General features: G+C 45.1%; 2 protein-coding genes across 5 annotated transcripts in view; both read right to left on the bottom strand.

Moving 5' to 3' along the window:
- LOC147108678 (sodium-dependent lysophosphatidylcholine symporter 1-like) overlaps positions 1–11,014 on the bottom strand; it is a 129,477-nt gene extending 118,463 nt beyond the window's left edge. Inside the window, exons 1-3 of one of the 4 annotated variants that reach the window (XM_086005377.1) lie at positions 10,171–11,014; positions 8,864–8,967; positions 2,235–2,360 (exon numbers count right to left, since the gene is read on the bottom strand). In XM_086005377.1, coding sequence (XP_085861503.1) covers positions 2,235–2,360; positions 8,864–8,959 — 222 coding nt within the window. In that variant the 5' untranslated portion in view covers positions 8,960–8,967; positions 10,171–11,014. Of the gene's footprint in view, positions 1–2,234; positions 2,361–2,480; positions 2,631–3,048; positions 3,386–8,863 lie in introns of those variants that run through there. The other 3 variants (XM_086005376.1, XM_086005378.1, XM_086005379.1) reach the window with 3 other exon arrangements.
- A 92-nt stretch (positions 11,015–11,106) lies between these two features.
- Positions 11,107–24,175, bottom strand: part of nsfl1c (NSFL1 (p97) cofactor (p47)) — a 35,653-nt gene continuing 22,584 nt past the window's right edge. Inside the window, exons 8-9 of the mRNA XM_086005380.1 lie at positions 20,608–20,772; positions 11,107–11,733 (exon numbers count right to left, since the gene is read on the bottom strand). Of these exons, the coding sequence (XP_085861506.1) occupies positions 11,571–11,733; positions 20,608–20,772 (328 nt within the window). The 3' untranslated portion in view covers positions 11,107–11,570. The remainder of the gene's footprint in view (positions 11,734–20,607; positions 20,773–24,175) is intronic.

Genomic DNA, 24,175 nt, shown 5'->3' with positions numbered 1-24,175 from the left:
CATCTAGCTGGAGAACACTACTGAAGAACAATCTCTCCTACTGTGCATGTTATGGTGTTAGCAAATGTACAAATGTTACTCGAACCATAAACGAGAGCATTAGCAATATGTGACACATGCATCTAGTTAAAGAAAGGAAGTGCTATCAATTTAAGCTTGGCGAGTTGCTGCAGTGCATCCTGCACATACTGCAGTCAGAGTGCTAGTGGTGGAGTGGGTGAATAACTAAGGCTAGTGGCAGGGGCATTGATGAAGCAGACTGCTAGGTTATGGATGATGTTGAGCGTTGTTGCAACTGCATCCATCCAGATGAGTGGTGAGTATTCCATCACGCTCCAGACTTGAGTCTTGTAGATAGTGGAGAGGCTTTAAAAGGTGAGGTGGCAAGATGCTCGATGCAGAGTACTCAGTGTCTGTCCTACCACACTGTAGATATGCCTGGTACAGTTAAGCTTCTGGTCAATAGTAAGCCCCAGGATGTAAATGGTTTGGAACTTTGAGGAGGAAGAAGTTGGGCCTTCTAATTACAGTTCCTTTAGCCACTTGCTCTATTTCTTTTACTTTCCCTTTTTCCACCACTGATTCTCCTCTTCCTTGCAAAGCACTGAGCTTTCTGGACCTTTTCTTGTTGGTGATGGAACTTGTCACTTATGTAGTATGAATGTTATCTGCCACTTGTTAAGCCAAACTTGGATGTAGTCCAGGTCCTTGTTGGAGACCACCCAGCCTCTGCCCTAATCTTGCAGCCATGGTGCTGATATGACTGGTCTAGTTAAGCTCCTGGTCAATGTTCATGGTGGGGCTCAGCAACAATGTGCCACTGAAGGTTAGAGGAAGGTGGCTGGGCTTCTTTTGTTTGAGATGGTCATTACCCAGCACTTGTGGGACAAACAGTTACTGCTACTGGTTAGCCAAGACTGAATGTTGTCCAGGTTCTGCTGTGGGTTGGTATGGACTGCTTTATTCTGCTAGATGATTTGCCGGCTTTGCAATGCGAAAAAACGTGGCATTTTGAATGGCCCGCGCAGTCCCTTAAAGGGGCCGCGCGACGCCAAACAAAATTACTGGGAATATTGGTTATGAATGAAGTTGGACATTGTGGAGTCATCACTCCTGGCCTCAAGATAAAGGAAAGGCCATTGATGAAGCAGATTAAGATGGTTGGACTGAGGTCACTGCCCTGAGGAACTCTTACAGCGAGGTCCTGAGGCTGTGAGGATTGTCCTGCAACAACCAAAACCAACTTCATCTCGGGTAAGATTCCAGCTTCTGGAGGATTTTCTTCTTGACCTCCACTGACCTATGATGAATGCAACCTTGATTCCAGGGGCAGTTACTTTCAACATTCCACTGGCATTCAACTGTCTCCATACCGGAATCAGAGCTGTGATATCATCTGGAGCTGAGTAGTTCTGTGTATCCGGAACTGATCTTCAGTGAGCAGGTTAGTGATGAGTAGGGGTTGCTTGATGGCACTACTGATAACACTTTGCTGCTGATGATACGGTGGCAATTGGCCAGCTTAGATTTGTCCTGCTTTTTATGGTTAGGACATACCTAGGCAATTTTCCACATTGTTATTATTATGTAGATAAAGCAGTCACAGGAACAGCTTGGCTAGGGGTGAGGCTTGTTCTGGTGCATGAGTCTTCAGAACCCATAGCCATTTTTGTGTCCATGGCCTGTTTTTAAATGTCACATGGAGTGAACCGATATAGCTGGATACTGGCATCCACGATGGTAGGAATATTGGGTGTAGGATATCGGGTATAGGCTGAGTGCGATCATCTAGCTGCCCTTCTCCATTTCCCACTAACCAAGGTTGGTCTCCCAGCTTGATGGCGATGGAGGAGTAAGCAATGTGTCACGCCTAAGGTTAGATTGTGGTAGTATACAACACTCTGATGTACAACTGAGTGGCTTTTAAGTCACTTCAGAGGGCATTAAGAGTCAACCACATATTGGATTGGAGTCACAAACAGACCAGACTGGTTAGGGGCACCAAGTTCCCTTTCCTGAAGGACATTTGTGAACTAGTTGGGTTTTCAACTACAATTTGACAAATTTCAATACATTTATTAAATTCTATTTCACAATTTGCCATGGGAGATTTTGAATTCATGACTTCTGGGTTGCTAGTCCAGTAACATAACCACTATGTAACCATAGCCTCACCAGAGATATGACTACAAACTTCAAAATGAACTGGAATGATTTGTATGAATGGATCCTACCTGAACCACATCCAGCAGGAAGATCTGGAGGAAGAATCCAATAGCGTTTCCTGTCATTTGATATGGTGCACCTCCAACAGCAAAGCAGAGCTTCCGACAGAATGGCAGTGTTCGTCCATTGCCCTTCTGTGGAAAGAGGACAAAAGATTCAGATAGAGACAGGATCAAACAGTGAAGATCAAGTTATCTCTGATGTAATGCTGCTTTTCTATTCCCGCCTCATCTTCCAAAGGTACTGCCTCTTACTGGGATATTGTTCCACAATCACCGACAGCCCTCTGGTACCTCACCCAAATAGCCTTTCTTGGTGTGTCAAGCTTGGAAAGAAAATGTTGAGTTGGCTCTTTCACCATGGAGAGCTTCACAGTCAAGTCCAATCCTGATCTCACTCCTAGTCAACCCGTGCACACTTTCCATGAGGAAACACTGTGGCAACTGTAGCACCTGCTGCTGCCACTCTTAATTAGAATTAGTGCGCAGAAGTGATTGAGGACTTCATTTTAATAAGACTTGCGTTTTGTTCCAATGTTTCATCTGATTTAAGAGAATTATTGACCAATCACTTTGATTTTTCTGAGATTATCACTGCTGGATAAGTAGCTGAGGTGATTACAGAATCCCAGTCCTGTGGAAGGGTCTCTCTCAGGCCAGACATCAACTGGTCTTTTCTCTTTCAGATGCTGACCGTCCGTCCTGCTGTGTATTTCCAGCATTTTCTGTTCTAATTTCAGATTTACACTTCCCCTTTTTCTCTCTTGGATACAGGAGCTGCCCTGATTCTTTTAACACGTTTCTTTCCCTGGCTGTTCCTCACCTGCAGGACCCGCACTGAGCCCCCGGGCTCGGCCTCTTCCTCCAGCAACTTCTCGGCCAGGCTCCGCTCTTCAGACCCCATCCCGCGGGCAGCAGGACCAGCTTCCCTGTCTCACCAACTTCAGCCGGAGCCGTCACCTCGTCACAGCCCCGGGGATTGTGATCAAGCCGCGGCCGGAGCAGCATCAGCGACCGCTAACGGGAGCAGCCGCTCCAGCACTCGCACTCGCACCCTCCGAGTTGGTCCCAACCTCACATTAGACAGGCTCCGGTTCCGGGTTTTTTTTCTCGCTGTCCAACCAAGGGATGGAGCAAGGCTGAGACCCCGCCCCAGAGCCCGTTCACACAGCCGCTTTATGTCCAACTTCCCAAAATTGTACCAGCTGCACAACTTTTCAAACGTTTTATTCACAATTTATTTTATACGCAAACTTAAAACGATAAATTATTAAAAGCTGCCTGCTAAACCCGCTTTTCTACACATTTCGTTTGAATTTTGACATTGATGATTGGAATGAACTCTCTGAATGATATTTATTTACAACAGCTTTCAATTTTTCTCATTTTAAAGAGTGCAAAGTGCAGCAGCGCCTCCGATCGGTTGCTTAATTCATTACAACCCTAGCAGTCCCATTCTTTACCCACCACTCCCAAGGTAACAGTGCATCGTATGCAGATTTCAACTAGCTAATGTCAAAGGACCAGCTTAAGATGTTACGGTGGATATACCGCACCACAGTGCGCTCACCTTCTACGCTGCTAGAAAGTTCCACTACTTTGTCCCAAGATTCAGCCCTAGGAGTCAATTACATCACTGATAAATTCTTCTTTGCTCGGACCGTTGTACTGGTCTCCCCTTGATCTTGGGATGGGACAAGTTTGAATGGACCAATAAAGTGTCACTGGGTTTACCCGGAGGTTTACATTGGAGGAGGGAACCACTAAAACCAAATGGTCCACTCGAAATAAATGTATTAAAATTGAAATGAAATCATAATCTGGCTGCTCACGTTGATAAAACGGCAGGTGTCCTGCGGTGCCTACAATAACAACTTGCATTTATATAGTGCCTTTAATGTGGTAAAACATTTCATGAGGTTTCACAGGAGCATTATCAAACAAAATTTGACACCAAGCCACATAAGATATTAGGACAAATGACCAAAAGCTTGGTTAAAGTTACATTTTAAAGGAGTGTCTTAAAGGAGGAGATAGAAAGGCAGTAAGGTTTAGGAGGGGAATTCCAAAGTTCAGGGCCTTAGCAGCTGAAACCACGGTCACCAATGGTAGAGCGATTAAAATAGGGGAAGTGCAAGAGGCCAGAATTGGAGAAGTGCAGAGATCTCTCAGAGTTGTAGGAGGTTACAGAGATAGGGGGCGACAAGGCCATGGAGGGATTTGAAAACAAGAATGTGAATTACCAGTCATACCAGGCTTCAAGCATAAAAATCTGGCAGCTTTCATGGTCAATTTCTGGTGCTAGCCCACAAAATACTAGATAGAATCATAGAATAATACAGCACAGAAGGAGGCCATTTTGCCTGTGATGGCTCTTTGGTAGAGCTATCAAATTAATCCCACTTTCCCATTTCTTTCCCCATAGCTCTGTATTTTTTTCCTTCAAGTATTAAAATTTTCTTTTGAATGTTACAATTGAATCTGCTTCCACCACCCCTTCAGACAGTGCATTCCAGATCACAACTCACTGTATTAAATAAGTTTCCTCATGTCACCTCTGGTTCTTTTGCCAAAAACCTTAAAATCTGTGTCCTCTGGATACCAACCCTTCTGCCACTGGAAATAGTTTCTCCTTATTTACTGTATCAAAACCCTTCATGATTTTGAACACTTCTATCAAATCTCCTCTTAACCTTCTCTGCTCTAAGGAGAACAACCCCAGCTTCTCAAGTCTCTCCACATAGCTGAAGTCCCTCATCCCTGGTATCATTCTAGTAAATCTCTTCGGCACCCTTTCCATGGCCTGGACATCTTCCTAAAGTGTGGTGGCCAGAATTGAACCCAGAAATTCAGGTCTCCACGGGCGAGTACGCACGGGGTACTCACCCGTAAACCCAATGGAAGTGCTGGTTTCCTGCATGCACGGGAAACCGGCACTGCCGTTCCCCTGAAAGGGGTTGAAAGGTCAAACGCGTGCGCAGGAGTGGCTGCACGTGCGCATCGAACTTACGTTTTTTTTGCAGGTTTTCCCGGGAGGGCAAGTCTCCAGAAGTTACACATATCACAGAAATCCCACAGTGCAGATAGAGGCCATTTCGGCCCATCGAGCCTGCACCGACACATATCCCACATGATCCCCGTAACCCCTACACCAACACATATCCCACCCTATCCCTGTAACCCCACGTATTTAATCCCCCTAACACTAAGGGTCAATTTATCATAGCCAATCAACCTAACCCGCACATCTTTGGACTGTGGGAGGAAACCGGAGCACCCGGAGGAAACCCACGCAAACACGGGGAGAATGTGCAAACTCATAAAAAGCAGTCGCAAGGCCTGCTTTTTACAAGGTAAGTGGTGAATTAATTAAAATTAAAACATTTTTTTCCACAGGCTTATTATTTTTAAATACTTTAAAGAAAGGTAAGTTTATTTTTAGCCCCGTTAGAAAATAAAATTTTGTTAAACTATTTTAAACAATAATTAAAATTTTTGATGTAATTTATAGTTTATTTAAAAAATGCGATTTAAAAAAAAAATTATTTGAAGATTTAGTGATGTTTTGGGGCTTATAGTATTTATAAGTTTGACAGCCCTTCCTGTCAAACTTATGAATGAAGCATTCCCTGCTACCATTGGCTCTCCATGGCCCACGTGATCCCAGGGGACGCATCGAACTAACTGCGCCCCTAGGAAATGCGAGCACTGCGCGCCGGCAGTTGGAGGCGGCCCAGGATCGCAATTCCACGGGGGCCCACAGCTCAACGGCCGGCACGCTAGGTAAGTGCAGGTTGGGGGGCTTACACCCGTGGGAAGCCCCCGACCCGAATTTCTGGGCCAATACTCCAGCTGAAGCTTAACCAGTGTTTGGATATGGGTTTAGCATAACTTCCTTGCATTTGTACTCTATTCGTCTATTAATAAAGCCAAGAATCCGATATGCTTTTTTAATAGACTTCTCAGCTTGTCCTGCCACCTTCAAAGATTTGTGTAAATACACCCCCAGGTCTCTCTTTAAAATTGTACCATTTAGTTCTCTCCTCATTCTTCAGAACAAAATGTATCACTTCACACTTCTCTCTGTTAAAGTTCATCTGCCATGTGTCTGCTCATTTTACCAGCCTGTCTATATCCTCCTTGCTGCTTACTACATTTCTGAGTTTTGTATCATCTGCAAACTTTGATTTATTGAATTCAATTTCACATCTTTCCATGTAGAATTTAAATTCACAACTGCTCAAATAAGTGAATTAGGGCTTCCAATGAATGTAGCTCAAGGAGAAGCCGCTGTACTTTTTGATATATTATGAATAGCAATGTTGTATATATATTGTTTTCAACTGAATACTGTCCATTACCAGGTCAAAATCCTGGAACTACCTTCTTAACAGCACTGTAGGAGTACCTTCATCACGGATTGCAGTGGTTTAAGGCCTTCTCAAGGGCAATTAAGGATGGACAATAAATGCCAGCAATGTCCACATCCCGTGAATGAATAAATAAAATATTTTTTTTAAATAACCTGTTCCGACCAAGTTAAATAAAGTTATAAAGACCAAGGCCCGTCTATTTTGCCTTCTACCATCCTGGTAGTCACATGATATGATAATGGAGTTGTTGACTAATCATGTAGACTATCTGATAGAGATTGATCGCCAACAGACCCTCACATGAGGAAAACCTGTGGTGGAAAGCTTTGGGAACCATAGGTCCAAAGTCACCTGTTCCCCAAGCATGCTACACTTACCACATTATGTCTCAAATTACCTAATATACTATATCCAAAATGTTATTTTCTGAAAGAAATTATCTAATTTCTTGGTATGAGTCTTGGTCCAATAGAGTGTATATTCAATTCACCCACCAAAGCCAAGGAGAAGTATCTGGTGGTATATGGTACACTCCAGTAAAGTGGTGTACTAAATGAAGTAAGACTAAAGCCGCATTTCCCTACCTAGGCGGGTCCATGGCAGGCGAGATCGTTGGTGGGTCGTGGCCTCGCTGCTGGCTCCATCTCAGCCTCCAACATGACTTTCCCCTTTGGGCTTGTTAAGTCTGCCCAGCGCGTTTCCCGGCCAATTGAAGGAAGCGGGTCTGATGACGTCATTTGATGACGCATCATCTGCCGGTTTCCTTAAAAGGGACCATGCACAAATTTACTTTGACATTTGTGCTGTCAGTGTTCTACAGCATTGAGGTGCTGCAAACAGCGACAAGCACTGTACAGAGCTTCACAGCTGCACCCAGGCTCTCCCATGACACCCTTCATATACTTAGGGAGGGAGTCACAGTACACAGGGAGGTTCTCTTTGCTTCCAATGGGTGGAAGAGACCGCCCCAGGAGGCCAACGCAGCCTGGTTGCACATTGCACAGGAGGGCACAAGCAGAGATGTTGTTAGGAGGACCAGGCTGCAGTGGCACAAACCTTTCAATGATCTCAGTAGATCATGAAACATTACTGCAAAGCCACACTCAACCTCACCCTGCTGTGCCACTCATCACATCCCCATCACTCTTTCTTCCCTACCCTACTCCTGCACATCCTTACTCACACCAACTTACCTTGCACTTCCATATATTGGGAAGGTAAAGGCACACTGCACAACATAAGGGATATGCGGTCTGCTTTTGGGACCAGCTCATGACACTGAAACAGAGTAGAATGTCTGGCATAAAACCCAAAAATGCAACAAGGGCACTGAACATATTGCATTCCTTTGCTGATGTTGGGGGGACCCTTGGCGTAACAGACCAATGAAGAATCCAGTTGCTACTCTTCTCCTTGCCTCACCCGTTAAATTATGAATATAGCCCATTGGCATCAGGCTATGTACCAGAGGTTACTGGATTATCAATAGAACACTGGCAATTGAGACCGGACTAAGGAAATACTCCATTGGACATGATAGTTCCCGTGTTGCTGGAGGGTGGTGAAATATTCTCCCTGGCGGGCACCAAGCCAAGGCCATGGATAAATAGTGGGAATGGATGAATATTTGAGTTGCGCTTCATTACCTTTGGGGGATTAAGGGGCAGTTATGGAACACTTTCCCTCATTAAATGGATGGGACAGTATCCATTGTAGGGTAGATTGTAGATGAGCTGTAGAAGGAGCAAGTTCAATAGGGTTTAATGTTCTTAAACTTCTAGGAACCTTCTCTGGAGTGTACACCCTGATAAACATCATCAAATAGATTAACTGGCTGTTCATCTTATTTGCTGTTTGTGAGATCTTGCTGCTATGTTTGCCTACAAAATGGTGATTACATTTCAAAAGTAATTCATTAGATATAAAGTGGTTTGGGATTTCCTGATGATATGATCAGGCACTGTATAAATGCCAGTTTTCTTTCATAAGGAGTAAGATTTCATAAAAGATAGTCAGACATGAGAAATAGGAGGAAACAAAATCATAAATGAAATAAAGTTACTTCACAGTTGAGGTATTGTCTACTGTACCTGTAACAAACAGCTACTAGTTGGATACATTTATAAACTTTCCCAACTCTACACTGCATAATAGTAATTGGGGTAGAGTTTCCACTTTGGGTATAAATTGTGCTTGAAATTGCACGCTTTTCCCTTAGTTGAAGTTATGATTCAAGTTGCCGCCCAAACACATATGCATACTCACAAACATAAAACCTTCCGTGAACCAGCGCAATCGGGTAGCGTAACAGAACGTAACCGTTTGTATTCTTGCCAGAGTGGTAACCTGGTGCAGTTTCATTAATACAGCTGAAAATGGGTTTTATCACAAAAAAAAACATTTTTAATAAGTGTCCAGTCCTGAGTAACCTGATTTTAAATAACTAAAAACTTTAAAAAAAAAATATACTGAACCATTTACTAGTTTTGTCGGTGTCTTAGTAAATGAAATATTTAATATGTTAAAAACTTTTAAAACTCACCTACTTGTACCCATGGGCCTAAAAAAAACTCAATTTGAAGAGCCTCCTTGAACGGCGTAATCAGAGGAAAATCAGAATCCTCATTATTTCAATCTCGGGGCATAGCCAGTTTTACGGGGCAGGCATCCGGCAAAATGATTTTTAAACCAGCGTTAAACTCGATTTACACTTGAAATTACATAGTATAGCACAGAAACAGGCCATTCTGCCCAACCAGTTCATGCTGGCATTCATGCTCCACCCGAGCCTCCTCCCATCCTTCCTCAACTATGAGCATAACCCTCTATTCTCTTCTCCCTCATATGCTTATCTAGCTTCCCTTTAAATGCATCTACACTATTTGCTTCAACCATTCCCTGTGGTAGTGAGTTCCACATTCTCACCACTCTTTGGGTAAGGAAGTTTCTTCTGAATTCCCTATTGGATTTCTTGGTCACTATCTTATATTGATGGCCTCTTGTTTTGTTCTTCCCCAGAAGTGGAAACACTCTGTGTCTACTCAATCAAAACCGTTCATAATTTTAAAGACTTCTATTAGGGTCAACCCTCAGCCTTCTCTTTTCAAGAGAAAAGAAACCCAGCCAGTTCATCCTTTCCTGATAGGTATAACCTCACAGTTTTAGTATCATCCTTGTAAATCTTTTTTGCCCCTTCTCCAGTGCCTCTATATTCTTTTTACAATATGGCAACCAGAAATGCACACAGTACTCCAAGTGTGGTCTAACCAAGATTCGATACAAGTTTAGCATAACTTCTCTACGTTTCAATTCTATCCCTCTAGAAATAAACCCTAGTGCTTGCTTTGCTTTTGCTATGGTCTTATTGACCTGCATCACAACATTTAGTGATTTGTGAATTTGTACTGCCAGATCTCTCTGCTCCTCTACCCCATTTAGATTTTTATTTTCTAAATTCCCCATTTGGACCTGGTTCTATCTATTTTGCGCCGATAATACTAGCACTAACTAGCAGAAACTCTACCCCATTGAATTTATCAAAGTGAAACACGTACTGCTAAATCTTCAAGTACCTCAGCATCACCAATTCTTCCACAATTCCTTTAAAGTCCCATATCAAAGTACATCTCCATTCTGAGTTGCTCTGCTTTGTGATAATACCTTTTTAAAGTGGAACTTTACAGAAGAGTATGTAAACCATTATTGCTATTTGCATCAAAATAAAATGGGACTTTAGACAGCACTCTCTGCTTAACACAACAGATCACAGTACAATAATGTTTTTGTTGTCGTTTCTCTAGTCACAGAAATTAACAGATGCAGTGAAGATTGCCATACGTGCTTCAGAGATCAAGGCAGTTTTCAACACTACAGCAATAACACCAAACTGTGGAACATGCAGACAGAAACCCGCATGCTCCATATTCATAGCTCTTCTGCTAAAGAAGTTCAGGCGGTGGAAAAATAGATGCTTTTTGCTCCCATTCTGCGCCCAATTTCTACCCAAGATGTTTTCAGATTATGAAGGGTTATTTGGTAGTTAGATTGTTCCCACTGGTTAGCGAGAGGGCAGACATTTAGGATAAACAGGCAGTTAGAAAAAAATTATTCAGTGTGATTAGAATATGAAATTCTATGCCACAAACCACTGTTCAAATGGCATCCAGTAGCCATTTTAAAAGGGATTTTAGCAAAAAAATTTTTTTTAAGGTATTGGGGATCTAACAAGAGAGTGGGATTAGACTCGCATGGAGAAAAACACCAACAGAATGGGTCAAATGGTCCGTTTCTGTGGTATGATTAGGTAATTACAGGCACAGGAGAAAATGACAAGTTCTCCAATTATTATCTGTTACTGAACTCCATTTTGAGGTACTTCTGATGGACAAAGGAAGCAGCTCCATCCAGAATTTTGACCCACAATGAGCTAAAAATATTCTTTTGCAAACCGTTCCATCATGCAGCAAGGAAAGTCATTACCCAGGCTGAAAATAAAACTCTCAATCACATTCTGCTCAGATTATTCATTCGATGCAGTGTACAAAATGAACAATGCTGGGTACAAGACCCAATTCACAAACATAGAATGTTTTAAATTTGAATTGATTTTTAGAATGCAATTTCCAAACAAGCTACAACCCCTTCCCCCAATACAATAGCAGTCACAAGAAAATAGGAGTTAATAGGGTTGCATCAACTTATATTTGTGGATTTGAACTTTAATGTATAATATTTTCACTTAAAAACTGCAAAACAATTACAAATCAAAATACGCAATTAGGGTTTATATCACAAAGTCACGCTTAAAGCTGTATAACTGAATGCTCACATGTTATTACTTGAATAACCCTAAGGGTAAACAGTTTCATTTAAAAGCATTGTCTCCAATTTATCACAACCAGTGAGTTAAACTAATGGAAAGTCCGAACAGTTCAAATACTCCACAAACATGAGGTTTGATGGAGAAGTGCATTCATTTCAGCCTCTGTACTATTACAGCATTCAGCAGATTGGCATCTTTCAGGGTCTCGTTCTCATCTGTCAACTCTTTACTAGGGAAGGTGGTCATCAGCACAAAAGGAGTATATGCCAAAGCCGGACGGGCATCAATAATAAAATGTCGAATATCCTGAATACTGGAGACAAAAAGAAAAACACCAGTTATGTTTCCTCAAAAAAAAGTGTTAAAAACAAATCCCAGGTTTTCTGTAGAGATTGCAGTCTTTAAAATTTCCAAAGAGAGCCACGATTAACCGGTTCCTGACAGTTTGTTACTGTGTCAACAAATTCAGAATCTGATCTAAATCAGGACGAGCCCTTGTTTCCCTTCCACTGAATTCGCTGACTTGATGGCTCAACGAGTTTAATCCAGTGAGTCAGTTTATGCGGAGTTAGCTGATCTCTACTAGAGTGACTATGGGTTTTTTACAACCAACCTCAGCACCCGAGCTAGACAGGGGAACAACAACAACAACTTCAGCCAGGGTTCGTTCTGCTGTTGATTTCCAGTGATAATATTGGTAGCAGTAACCACCGCACAATCATTGTGGAGACGAAGTCCCATCTTCACACCAAGGACACCCTCCATCGTGTTGTGTGACACTACCACTGTGCTAAATGGGATAGATTCAGAACAGATCTAGCAGCTCAAAACTGGGTATCCATAAGGCACTGTGGGCCATCAGCAGCAGCAGAATTGTATTCCACCACAATCTGCAACCTTATAGCCTGGCATATTCCTCAGGATGGGCCTTCAATAACCACAAAACTAGAAGTTATAGACTTAAACAAGTTGGCTTTTAATCACTAAGATCAGAGCTAACATCTCAACACGCCGACTGGTTCACAGGAATGAGTCATACAGATCCTGGGATCTTTATGTAAGAGAGGTCAGGGGCGGAGCCAAGAGCCAAGACCTGGAACCTCCCAGGTTAGTCGGGAAAGAGGAAGTGAAACTATACACAGTGGGGGAGGGTAATATACATGAGTGCAAAACGAATACAGGATCAAGACAAACAGATTTCATTACATTCACCCCTTCTATAGATTTAGTCCATCGGGGTGATGTTTCTTAAAAGTTGGTATAAGTGAGTCTGTCAGGAGGTTTTGCAGTTCTCAGCGATCGGTGCAAAGCCGGTTGGGGTGCCTCTAGGGGAGTGGATTCTGGTTCCTCCGCTGTCCGGGCCTCCGCAGTGTCCTCCAGGTTAAAGTTGGGTATTGATACCTCTGGGCGTCCTGTCTCTTTGTAGTGTAGGTCTTCATCGGGTAGTCTCCCATCGTTCTCTCCGCTCCCCGAGGGAGCGAGGTCTTTTATGGAAACAGTGTCCTCTTGCCCATCAGAGTATTCGATATAGGCGTACTGAGGGTTTGCATGGAGGCGCTGTACCTTTTCCACAAGGGGGTCAGTTTTATGGCCTCTCACGTGCTTCCGCAATAGTACTGTCCCCGGAGACGTCAGCCACGCGGGTAGAGATATGCCCGAGGTGGATTTCCGGGGGAAAACAAACATCTTTTCGTGAGGGGTAGCGTTAGTGGCAGTACATAACAGAGACCTTATGGAGTGGAGCACGTCTGGGAGGACATCCTGCCAGCGGAAGGTCGGAAGGCCTTTTGACTTTAAGGCTAACGTGACAGCCTTCCAAACAGTAGCATTCTCCCTTTCCACTTGCCCATTACCCCGGGGGTTGTAGCTAGTGGTTCTGCTAGTGGCTATCCCCTTCGAGAGCAAGAACTGGCGCAGCTCGTCACTCATGAATGACGTCCCCCTATCGCTGTGTATGTAGTTCGGCATGCCAAACATGCAGAATAGATTACAGAGACACTTGATGACCGTGGCACTGGTCATGTCTGGGCAGGGAATGGCGAAGGGGAAGCGGGAATATTCATCAATGATATTGAGGAAGTATACGTTACGGTCGGCAGAGGGAAGGGGTCCCTTGAAGTCCAGACTTAGGCGATCGAATGGCCGTGTGGCTTTGATAAGGTGTGCACGGTCAGGCCTGTAGAAACGAGGCTTGCATTCCGCACAGATGCGGCAGGCTCTGGTCATTGCCCTGGCCTCCTCGATGGAGTGAGGCAGATTACGGGACTTTATAAAATGGTATAGTCGGGTGACCCCGGGGTGACCGAGGTCGTTGTGGAGACCCTGTAATTTGTCCGTATGAATGCTGGCACACATTCCCCGCGATAGGGCGTCTGGGGGTTCATTAAGGGCTCCCGGCCTGTACATAATATCATAGTCGAACGTGGATAGTTCGATCCTCCACCTGAGTATTTTGTCATTCTTGATTTTCCCCCTTTGTTTGTTATTAAACATGAAAGCCACCGACCGCTGGTCGGTGAGCAGGGTGAAACGTTTGCCGGCTAGGTAGTGTCTCCAGTGCCACACTGCCTCCACTATAGCCTGTGCCTCCTTCTCGACAGAAGAGTGCCTGATTTCAGGTCCCTGAAGGGTTCGGGAGAAGAAGGCCACAGGTCTCCCAGCCTGATTGAGGGTCGCAGCTAAGGCAAAGTCTGACGCATCGCTTTCGACTTGAAAGGGAATGCATTCGTCCACTGCACCCCTTTCAATGTCCTGGTTAATACTGGTGAAAGCCTCCCGAGCTTCAGCTGATAGTGGGAAGGACGTCGATTTAATGAGGGGTCGGGCCTTATCAGGGTAATTGGGCACCCATTGGGCATAATACGAAAAAAATCCCAGGCACCTTTTTAAAGCTTTGGGATTGTGTGGCAGGGGCAGTTCCTTTAGGGGGCACAATCGGTCAGGGTCCGGTCCAATTACCCCATCTTCCACCACACAGCCGAGGATACAGAGACGGGTTGTGTTGAAGACACATTTGTCTTCGTTGTAGGTTAGATTCAGCTTTAGGGCAGTTTTTAAAAATCTCGTAAGATTTAGATCGTGGTCTTGCTGGTTGTGCCCGCAGATAGTGACATTGTCCAGATAGGGGTAGGTAGCTTGTAGTTTATTCTCGTCAACCATGCGGTCCATCTCACGTTGGAAGACCGAGACCCCATTTGTTACTCCGAAGGGCACTGAGAAAATGGTAGAGGCGCCCGTTCGCCTCGAAGGCGGTGTATGGGCGGTCCTCCGTTCTAATGGGGAGCTGGTGATACGCGGATTTGAGGTCGATAGTCGAGAAGACTCGGTATTGCGCAATCTGGTTGACCATTTCTGATATGCGGGGTAAAGGGTAGGCATCCAGCTGGGTATAAATATTAACAGTCTGGCTGTAGTCAATTACCATCCGTTTCTTTGCGCTATTTTTAACTATGACTACTTGGGCACGCCACGGGCTGGTACTGCATTCAATAATGCCTTCCCGCAGGAGTCTGTCCACTTCCGCCTTGATAAAGTGTCTGTCTTCCAGACTGTACCGTCTACTTTTGGTCGCTATGGGCCTACAGTTCGGAGCGAGATTAGCGAATAAAGAGGGCGGGCTGATTTTTAAGGTTGATAGGCCACAGACTGAGTGGCGACTGGGACCCGCCATGTGCTAGCGTGACACTTTCGTGGTGGCACTGGAAGTCCAGGCCCAAGATTACATTAACACAGAGTTCTGGCATCACGAGGAGTTTAAAATCCTTGTAGTCCGTGCCTTTTACAGTCAGTGTTACCACACAGTAGCCCAAAATGTCCGAAGTGTGGGGCTTAGCAGCCATAGCAATTCTGCTCCGTGTAGGGGTTACCGTTAATGAGTGCTGCCGTACCAGGCTAGGGTGGATAAAACTCTCGGTACTCCCACAGTCAATTAAACATTTCGTTAAATTTCCGTTTACCTGTATGTCCATCATGGATTTTGTCAACGGGTGTGGCCTGGATTGATCCACCGTGATCGAAGCCACTGTTGGGCCCTGGGCGGCCGTTGAGTCGGGAAAAGATGGCGGATCCCAAGATGGGCGCCCGCACAGTATGCACGAGGCGGTGACGGAGTTGGAAATCGGATTCCCCCTGCAGACTTTGCTAAAATGCCCTTTTTTCTTACATTTGAAGCATGTAGCATCCTTCGCTGGGCATCGTTGTCTGGGGTGCTTGGCCTGGCCGCAGAAGTAGCATTTTGGGCCTCGAGACATTGCCGCTGTAGTAGGACTCCTGGGTGAACTTCTGTGTGGGGACTCCGGCGGCGTAGAGCTGGTCTGAGACCTGGATGGGGAAAATGGCTGATTCCAAGATGGCGGCCCGCTCGGCGCGCACGAGGCGGTGAGGGCCGCATGGCCGGAAGAATAAGAGTCAGAGTTTCTCTGGGCCACGTCCAGCGATCGCGCAGTGGCCACTGCCTATTTTAAGTCCAGGACCTCCTTCTCCAGCAGTCTCTGCCGGATATAATTCGATTTGAGGCCCGTGATGAAGGAATCGCGGACCAATTCGTCAGAGTACGCGTTGGCCGTCACGGCCTTGCAGTTACAGTCCCGGACCAGGTCCTTTAGGCCCTGTAAGAAATCGTCCATTGATTCCTCTGGTCGCTGCCTGCGTGTAGCCAGCAGATGTCTGGCGTATACTTCGTTTACCGGCCTCTGGTATTGGGCCTTCAGGATTTGGACATTGGAAAGGGAGAATGCTACTGTTTGGAAGGCTGTCACGTTAGCCTTAAAGTCAAAAGGCCTTCAGGATAGTGATGGCCTCCGTGTAAGAGGTGGCGTCCCGGATGAACGAATAAATCCGATGACTTACGCGAGTAGTCAGTAGACTCAGTTTATCTACTTCGCTAGCGGTTGAGGCCCCCGCGAAGAGTTCGAAGCATTTGAGCCAGTGTCCAAATTGATTTGATGCTTCAGCAGAATGTGGATCCAAGTCCAGACGCTCTGGTTTTAGGAGTCGATCCATCCTAGTATTCTTTAGTGATTAAAATTGATGGGCCTTCAATAACCACAAAACTAGAAGTTATAGACTTAAACAAGTAGGCTTTTAATCACTAAGATCAGAGCTAACATCTCAAAACGCCGACTGGTTCACAGGAATGAGTCATACAGATCCTGGGATCTTTATGTAAGAGAAGTCAGGGGCGGAGCCAAGAGCCAAGACCTGGAACCTCCCAGGTTAGCCGGGAAAGAGGAAGTGAAACTATACACAGTGGGGGAGGGTAATATACATGAGTGCAAAACGAATACAGGATCAAGACAGATTTCATTACACCTCACTACCATTACCATCAACCCAGGGGAACCAACCCTGGTTCAATGAGTAGTGTAGAAGAGCATGCCAGGAGCAGCACCAGCTGTACCTAAAAATGAGGTGCCAACCAGATGAACCTACAACACAGGACTACATGCATGCCAAACAGCAGAAATAGCATGCTATAGACAGAGCTAAGTAATCCCACAATCAACGGATCAGATGAAAGCTCTACAGTCCTGCCACATCCAATCGTGAATGGCGGTGGACAATTAAACAACTAACAGGAGGAGGCTCCATGAGCATCTCATCCTCAATGATGGCGGAGCCCAGCACGTGAGTACAAAAGACAAGGCTGAAGCATTTGCAAACATCTTCAACCAGAAGTGCCGAGTGGATGATCTCCCGAGGTCCCCACCATCACAGAATCCATTCTTCAGCCAATTCGATTCACTCCATCAAGAAACGGCTTCTTCTTCTTATCGTGTCAATGGACAGTCTATACATAGCCCAGCCAGAACTGGACACATTTTTGCACCTTGTTGTTGGATTCGGCAAGATCTGCAACAGTGCAGGGTTCCTCTAACGATGGGCATTGCAGGAGATGTTGCATAGTCTGTGCCTCAGTTCCACATTCACAAGTTGTCGGGCTAGTTGAATATCCCCATTTGTTTAGTGACACCTTTGAGCAACCTACACCGGTCCTAAGTCTGTTAAGGCACTTCCAGATTGCCCAGTTGCAATTAGCTCCTGGGGGAAGGCTTTCATCAGGTAAAATTTCCATCGCTGGGGGTTGTTCAAGACTGGCGAGCCGATCTTTCCACAAGGCGATGCGGGCTTCAGATGAGGTTGATTGTAATGGAACAACACTGTTCATGAAGCTCTTCCTTGACTTTAGGCGGCTGGGTGTAGGTGTATGACAATGCAGAGGGTGCCTCTCATCTGATGTTTGACGGAGTCGCTCTTTCTCGCTGGCTACCGTTCTTCTTATATCAGGGGGAGCTATACCCGCCAGGATATATAGGCTGTTGGGGTTTGTTGGTTTTAAGCAACCCGTGATAAATCGGCAGCTTGCATTCAGAACGGCATCCATCTTCTTGGCATGAGTAGACCTTTCCCATGCAGGGCAGGCGTATTCGGCAGTGGAATAGCAAAGAGCAAGTGCACTGGTTCGCAATGTTTTCAGGCTTACTCCCCATCTTGTGTTAGTGAGCTTATTCAGGATGTTGTTTCGTGCGCTCACTTTTGCCTTTGTCTTCTCGATGTGGTTCTTGAAGGTGAGGCATCGGTCAAGGGTGACTCCTAAGTAGATAGGGTGCTTGCAATGTGTCAGTGTTGCTCCTCACAGGTTACTTTCAACTGGCGTTTGGCTTCACGGTTTCGGAGGTGGAATGCACAAACTTGCATCTTTGATGGGTTTGCGCGAAGGTGGTTTTCTTCATAGTAGGATTTTAGTCCCTCCAAGGCCTCAGAAAGCGTTTTCTCCACGGTGTTAAAATCAGTGCTTTGGGCAGTGACACAAGTCATCAGCATATATAAAACGGCGTGTGACACCGTCTATAGGTTGGTCATTCGTGTAGATGTTGTACAGCAGCGGTGCAAGCACGCTTCCCTGAGGAAGACCATTCTTCTGAATATGCCACCTATTGCGCTTCCCACCTAGCTCAACATAGAAAGCATGCTTCAGAATCGCCGGTTCTATCAGCTCTGTTAAGTGAATATCTTTTGTCATTTCTAGAATCTTGCAGAGGAGACGTCTATGGTTCACTGTATCGTATGCTGCTGACAGGTCTACAAAAACAGCACCTGTTACCAAGAAACGGCTGAGCACACTGGATACAGCAAAGACTATCGGCCCCAACAGCATCCCGGATATAGTGCTGAAGACTTGTGCTACAGAACTAGATGCGCCTCTAGCCAAGCTGTTCCAGTACAGCTACAATGCTGGCTTTTACACAACAAAGTGGAAAATAGCCCAGGGCATGTTCTGTCCACAAAAAGCAGGACAAATCCATTCCGGCAATTACCACCCCATCAGTCCACTCTAATCATCAGCAAAGTGATGGAATGTGTCGTTGACAGCGCTATCAAGTGGCACTTACTCACAATAAACTGCTCACTGATGCTCAGTTTGGGTTCCGCCAGGACCACTTGGCTCCAGACCTCATTACAGCCTTGGTCCAAACATGGACAAAAGAGCTGAATTCCAAAGGTGAGGTGAGCGTAACTGCCCTTTACATCAAGGCTGCATTTGACAGAGTGTGGCACCAAGGAGCCCTAGTAAAATTGAAGTCAATGGGAATCAGGGGGAAACCTCTCCACTGGCTGGAGTCATATGTAGCACAAAGGAAGATGGTTGTGGTTGTTGGAGGCCAATTATCTCAGCCCCATGACATTGCTGCAGGAGTTCCTCGGGGCAGTGTCCTAGGCCCAACAATCTTCAGCTGCTTCATCAATGACCCTCCCTCCATCATAAAAGGTCAGAAGTAGGGATGTTCGCTGATAATTGCAGAGTGTTCATTCAGTGCCATTCGCAACTCCTCAGATAATGAAGCTGTTCATGCCCGCATGCAACAAGACCTGGACAACACTCAGGCTTGGGTTGATAAATGGCAAGTAACATTCACGCCACACAAGTGTCAGGCAATGACCATCTCCAACAAGAAAAAGTCTAATCACCTCCCCTTGAAATTCAATGACATTACCATCATAGAATCCCCCACTAATCAACATCCTGGGGGGGGGGGGGGGGGGGGGTCCACCATTGACCAGAAACTTAAATGGACCAGCCACATAAATACTGTGGCTACAAGAACAGGTCAGCAGCTGGGTATTCTGCAGCAAGTGACTCGCCTCCTGACTCCCCAAAGCCTTTCCACCATCTACCAGGCACAAGTCAGGAGTGTGATGGAATACTCTCCACTTGCCTGGATGATTGCAGCTCAACACCATCCAGGATAAAAGCAGCCCGCTTGATTGGCACCACATCCACCACCTTAAATATTCACTCCCTCCACCACCGGCACACCGTGTCTGCAGTGTGTACCATCTACAAGATGCACTGCAGCAACTCACCATGGCTTCTTCTACAGCACTTCCCAAACCCACAACCTCTACCACCTAGGACAAGGGCAGCAGGCGTATGGGAACACCACCACCTCCATGTTCCCCTTCAAGTCACACACCATCCTGGCTTGGAAATATATCGTCGTTCCTTCATCATTGTTGGGTCAAACTCCTGGAACTCACTACATAACGGCACTGTGGGAGCACCTTCATCACATGGACTGCAGCAGTTCAAGGCGGCGGCTCACCACCACCTTTTCAAGGGTAATCAGGGATGGTCAATAATGCTGGCCTTGCCAGCGACGTCCACATTCCATGAATGAATAAAAAAAGTTAGCTGATCTCTGTGCAGGCGGTGATAGGGGTACTACTACTGGCCTCAGGAGCTCGAGGGACAATGGGGAAAATATATATAGTGATGTGTTCAGAGTGGACCTCAGGTGAGGGATTGATCAAATGATGCTCATGATACAATAGCTCAGCACTCATGTCTAGGTTCACACCTAAAGAGTGAGCCTTTGATGAGGTATTGAAGGGCAAATGGTATCTTGAACTATACTCCATTCAGCACTTTTAAAGAGACAGCAGGAGGGAAATGGCATTCTCTCTATTTTTTGTTGTTGCAAGGTTTCCCATGCAACATGGAAGTCAGTCCAGTGTAAACATTTTTGTAGCACTTGTATATTATAATGCAGCAGCCATTTCAGTGACATGGCAACTAACAAAATGCAATATTTCACACACAGGCTGCTTGAAGACAATTAATGATGTCAATTCCCTTCTGAAATTTAGGGAATGGGCTTGAAAATGGCGGTGGTTTCCATGATCTTACCTATGCGTGTGATTGAACTTCTGAACGAGACGTCCTCCATCTGCAAGCCGTATCTGGATACTGGTGGTCGGTTGCAATTCATTTACCTCAACAGAAGAACTTGCCTTTGCTTCATTTTCCGCCTGTTGTGCTGGCGATGTTGTAGTGACTAGCTGAGGTGTGGCGCTGTGAAAGAGAAACAAAAATAGGGTCCATTTTCCTAAATTGTACTTAGTAATACGAATGCAGATACAGTAAGTATACCGGAGACAAGGGTGCGAGGAGTAAACAGAAAGCAGCTGCAAGTGTACTTTATTAAACATGGTCCAAAGTATGGAGCATTTCATGTAAAACAACATAGCTTTAAAAAGGTTGTATCACAAATGTTCCAAACAAGGCCGGATTGTAGTCCCCCGCCACTAAAATAAATGAGTAGCAGTTACTAGCAGAAAAATCAAGCAAGGAAAGGTAGGTTTTGATGCATAGGCTTAACCTCTTGCAGCATATACATATAAATGCCAGGTGCATTTCCAGCAAAGTGGCCGAATTCAAGGCTGTTGTGGGAGCTGGAGCTATGGCATGATAGGGGCCTCAGAAACAGGAATAATCCGTGATCGAACAAATGCAACATACATGGATCGAGAAAGTTCAGGAAGGGCAGAATAGGCGGGTAAGCAGGCATGTAACTCGCTACATCAGGGATCCCTGGGAGGTAAAACACCCCCCGGTAGAGAATATGCTTCCCAACAAACTATTCTAACTGGAAATATGTAGTGCAATAGGAGCAAAAATAGCTCTAGGTTTGTTGCAAACCACTGAAGTAAAAAAGCCAGGTTATTGCATGAAAAGACAAGATAAATATGTTCAAACAGAAAGATCATGCTAATAGGGGATTTTAACCAACCTAATTCTGGTAATTCCCAAGAAGTCTAGAATTTCAACTAGTACACGTAATGCATGACTGCTTTCTGTGCCAGTGCATGAGGGATTCCAGGAGAGCCATCTTTATCTGGTAATAGTATGCTATTTGGGTCACTTGCTATGAACAGAAATAGTGGCATCCCCTTGGTGACAGCAACCATAACAGGATTAAATTTGACATGATCTAGGATAAAGCAATCCTCTGGTGTACAAGTTTAAAAGGGCCAAGTTTAAGGAAATAATGAACTGGGTGATAGCACTCAAGAAAAGCCCAGTTGAGGACTAATTGAATATCTTTAAGAACATAGCATTATTAGAGTATATATGTAAATACATGCCACGGATTAGTCTGGAGCAACGTTGTATGGTGAGGCGAGCAGTCATCGTGGTCAGCTTGAATTAATGGCTCCAGGCCAGCAGAAGAAAGCAAGCCCAGCCAATAACGAGCTGCTTCACTAGGGCATGTAATGGCGAAGGGCAAGCAGCACCCAATCGTGTTCTAGATGGACAACAGGAGTAGATCTGGTGTGTCTTGTTGTGCGAACCAACATCAACTTCATCAGTGACTGCTGAGAAAGTATCGCTCACAACTGGACAAAAACCTAGAAGGTGCACTAAGATGTGCTGTGTCTGATAAATTCATGCCAGAATTTCAAACTTAGGTGAAAGAGAAAGACATCAAAGTTTGCACTGAATGGTGGTGACGTTTGTTAAGTAATATATAAAATGTGAAGTACATTTACCTGCAGTGTGCAAGGCATTTTCTAGTTAATGTGGCTAAAACGGTGTTGCTCTGGCCACACCTGTGACTAGTCAGCGATTTCTATTAGGCAACACTGACCTAGACAATTTGAAAGGGGGCAAAGCTATGCTAAATAAAATACAACATAGGCAAGGTGTTATAAAAAAGGGGAAATACTCAATGATTGGCATAAAAAAACTGGAGAGAGACTGAGGGATAGCTGGCAGTGATAGTCTAGTCATTGCAGAGCATCAAACAACAAAGTAAACAGAACACGGAGTTTATTGTGAGGGCAGCAGAGTACAAGTCTGAGACCATCATGTTCAAGCGTTCTAGACCTCCACTTCAAGTACTGCATTCAGTTCTGGTGACTGAGGCACAAGTGAAACATCCCATCAATGGAAGCAATGTAGAGAAGGGCCAAGAGGCTGATCCCTGATGTCAAAGGACTGAGTTACGAGGAAAGATTAGGAAAAACTCTGATTCTTCTGCCTTGAAAGGAGATGAATGCAAGGGAACTGTATACATTTGATACAAAGTGAAACAGAAAGGGTTAAATCAAAAGCAGTATTTCAAGTTATACTACAACTTCAGGCCAAGGAGCTATAGGTACAAACTGGTAAATGGTAACTTGGGACTTATAAGGAAGCACTTCTTCACACACAGTGCGACTTATGGCTGGAATAGTCGTACAAGTAGGTTACTGGAGGCAAACACTCCAGAAACATTTAACAGCAAGTTAGATGCTGTGTTTTTTTGGGGGCGGGAAAAGGGGAAAAAGGCAATACATTTCTATAGAAGCACGACTCAAATGGCCTCCCTTATTTATTCTTAATTAATTTTGAGCAGCTGCAGAATGTGTAGACGAGTGGGTATGATCAAAAAGAAAAATCTATTCTTTCCTGCTCTGTCACTCCCTACCACCCACGCACCTGGACCCTGAGGCTGTCTTCTTTCATGACAACTCAAAAGATATTATGCCAAAGTGGCAATCTGTGTGTAGAGCCAGAGGATGTAGGCGGGGTTTTAAATGAATTTTTTGCATCTGTGTTCACTATGGAGAAAGACGATGCAGACATAGAAATCGGGCAAGGGGACTGTGACATACTTGAACATATTAGCATCGAGAGGGAGGAGGTGCTAGCGGTTTTAGCGGGCCAAAAAGTGGATAAATCCCCAGGCCCGGACGAGATGTATCCCAGGCTGCTGTGGGAGGCAAGGGAGGAGATTGCAGGGGCTCTGACACTAATTTTCAGAACCTCTCTGGCCACAGGGGAAGTGCCAGAGGACTGGAGAACAGCTAACGTAGTACCATTATTCAAGAAGGGTAGCAGGGATAAACCAGGGAATTACAGGCCAGTGAGTCTAACATCTGTGGTGGGGAAATTATTGGAAAAAATTCTGAGGGACAAAATTAATCTCCACTTGGAGAGGCAAGGATTAATCGGGGATAGTCAGCATGGCTTTGTCAAGGGTAAATCATGTCTAACAAATCTGATCGAATTTTTCGAGGGGGTGACTAGTGGGGTGGATGAGGGAAATGCTGTGGATGTGGTGTACATGGACTTCAGTAAAGCTTTTGACAAAGTCCCGCATAGGAGACTGGTCAAGAAGGTAAGAGCCCATGGGATCCAGGGTGCCTTGGCGCGTTGGATCCTAAACTGGCTGAGTGGCAGGAGGCAGAGGGTGATGGTCGAAGGTTGCTTTTGTGACTGGAAGCCTGTGTCCAGTGGGATACCTCAGGGATCGGTGCTGGGTCCCTTATTGTTTGTGATCTACATAAATGATTTGGATGAAAATGTAAAAGGTATGATCAGTAAGTTCGCAGATGACACGAAAATTGGTGGGGTGGTAAATTGCGAGGAGGAAAGCCTCCGGCTACAGGACGATATAAACGGGTTGGTCAGATGGGCGGAAAAGTGGCAA

This window comes from Somniosus microcephalus, chromosome 13 (assembly GCF_052327205.1).
Source record: "Somniosus microcephalus isolate GS21.2 chromosome 13, FLI_Smic_1.0, whole genome shotgun sequence".
Classification (NCBI taxonomy): domain Eukaryota; kingdom Metazoa; phylum Chordata; class Chondrichthyes; order Squaliformes; family Somniosidae; genus Somniosus; species Somniosus microcephalus.
Note: the sequence above shows the minus strand (reverse complement) of the source record. Positions and strands in the feature narration are given on the sequence as shown.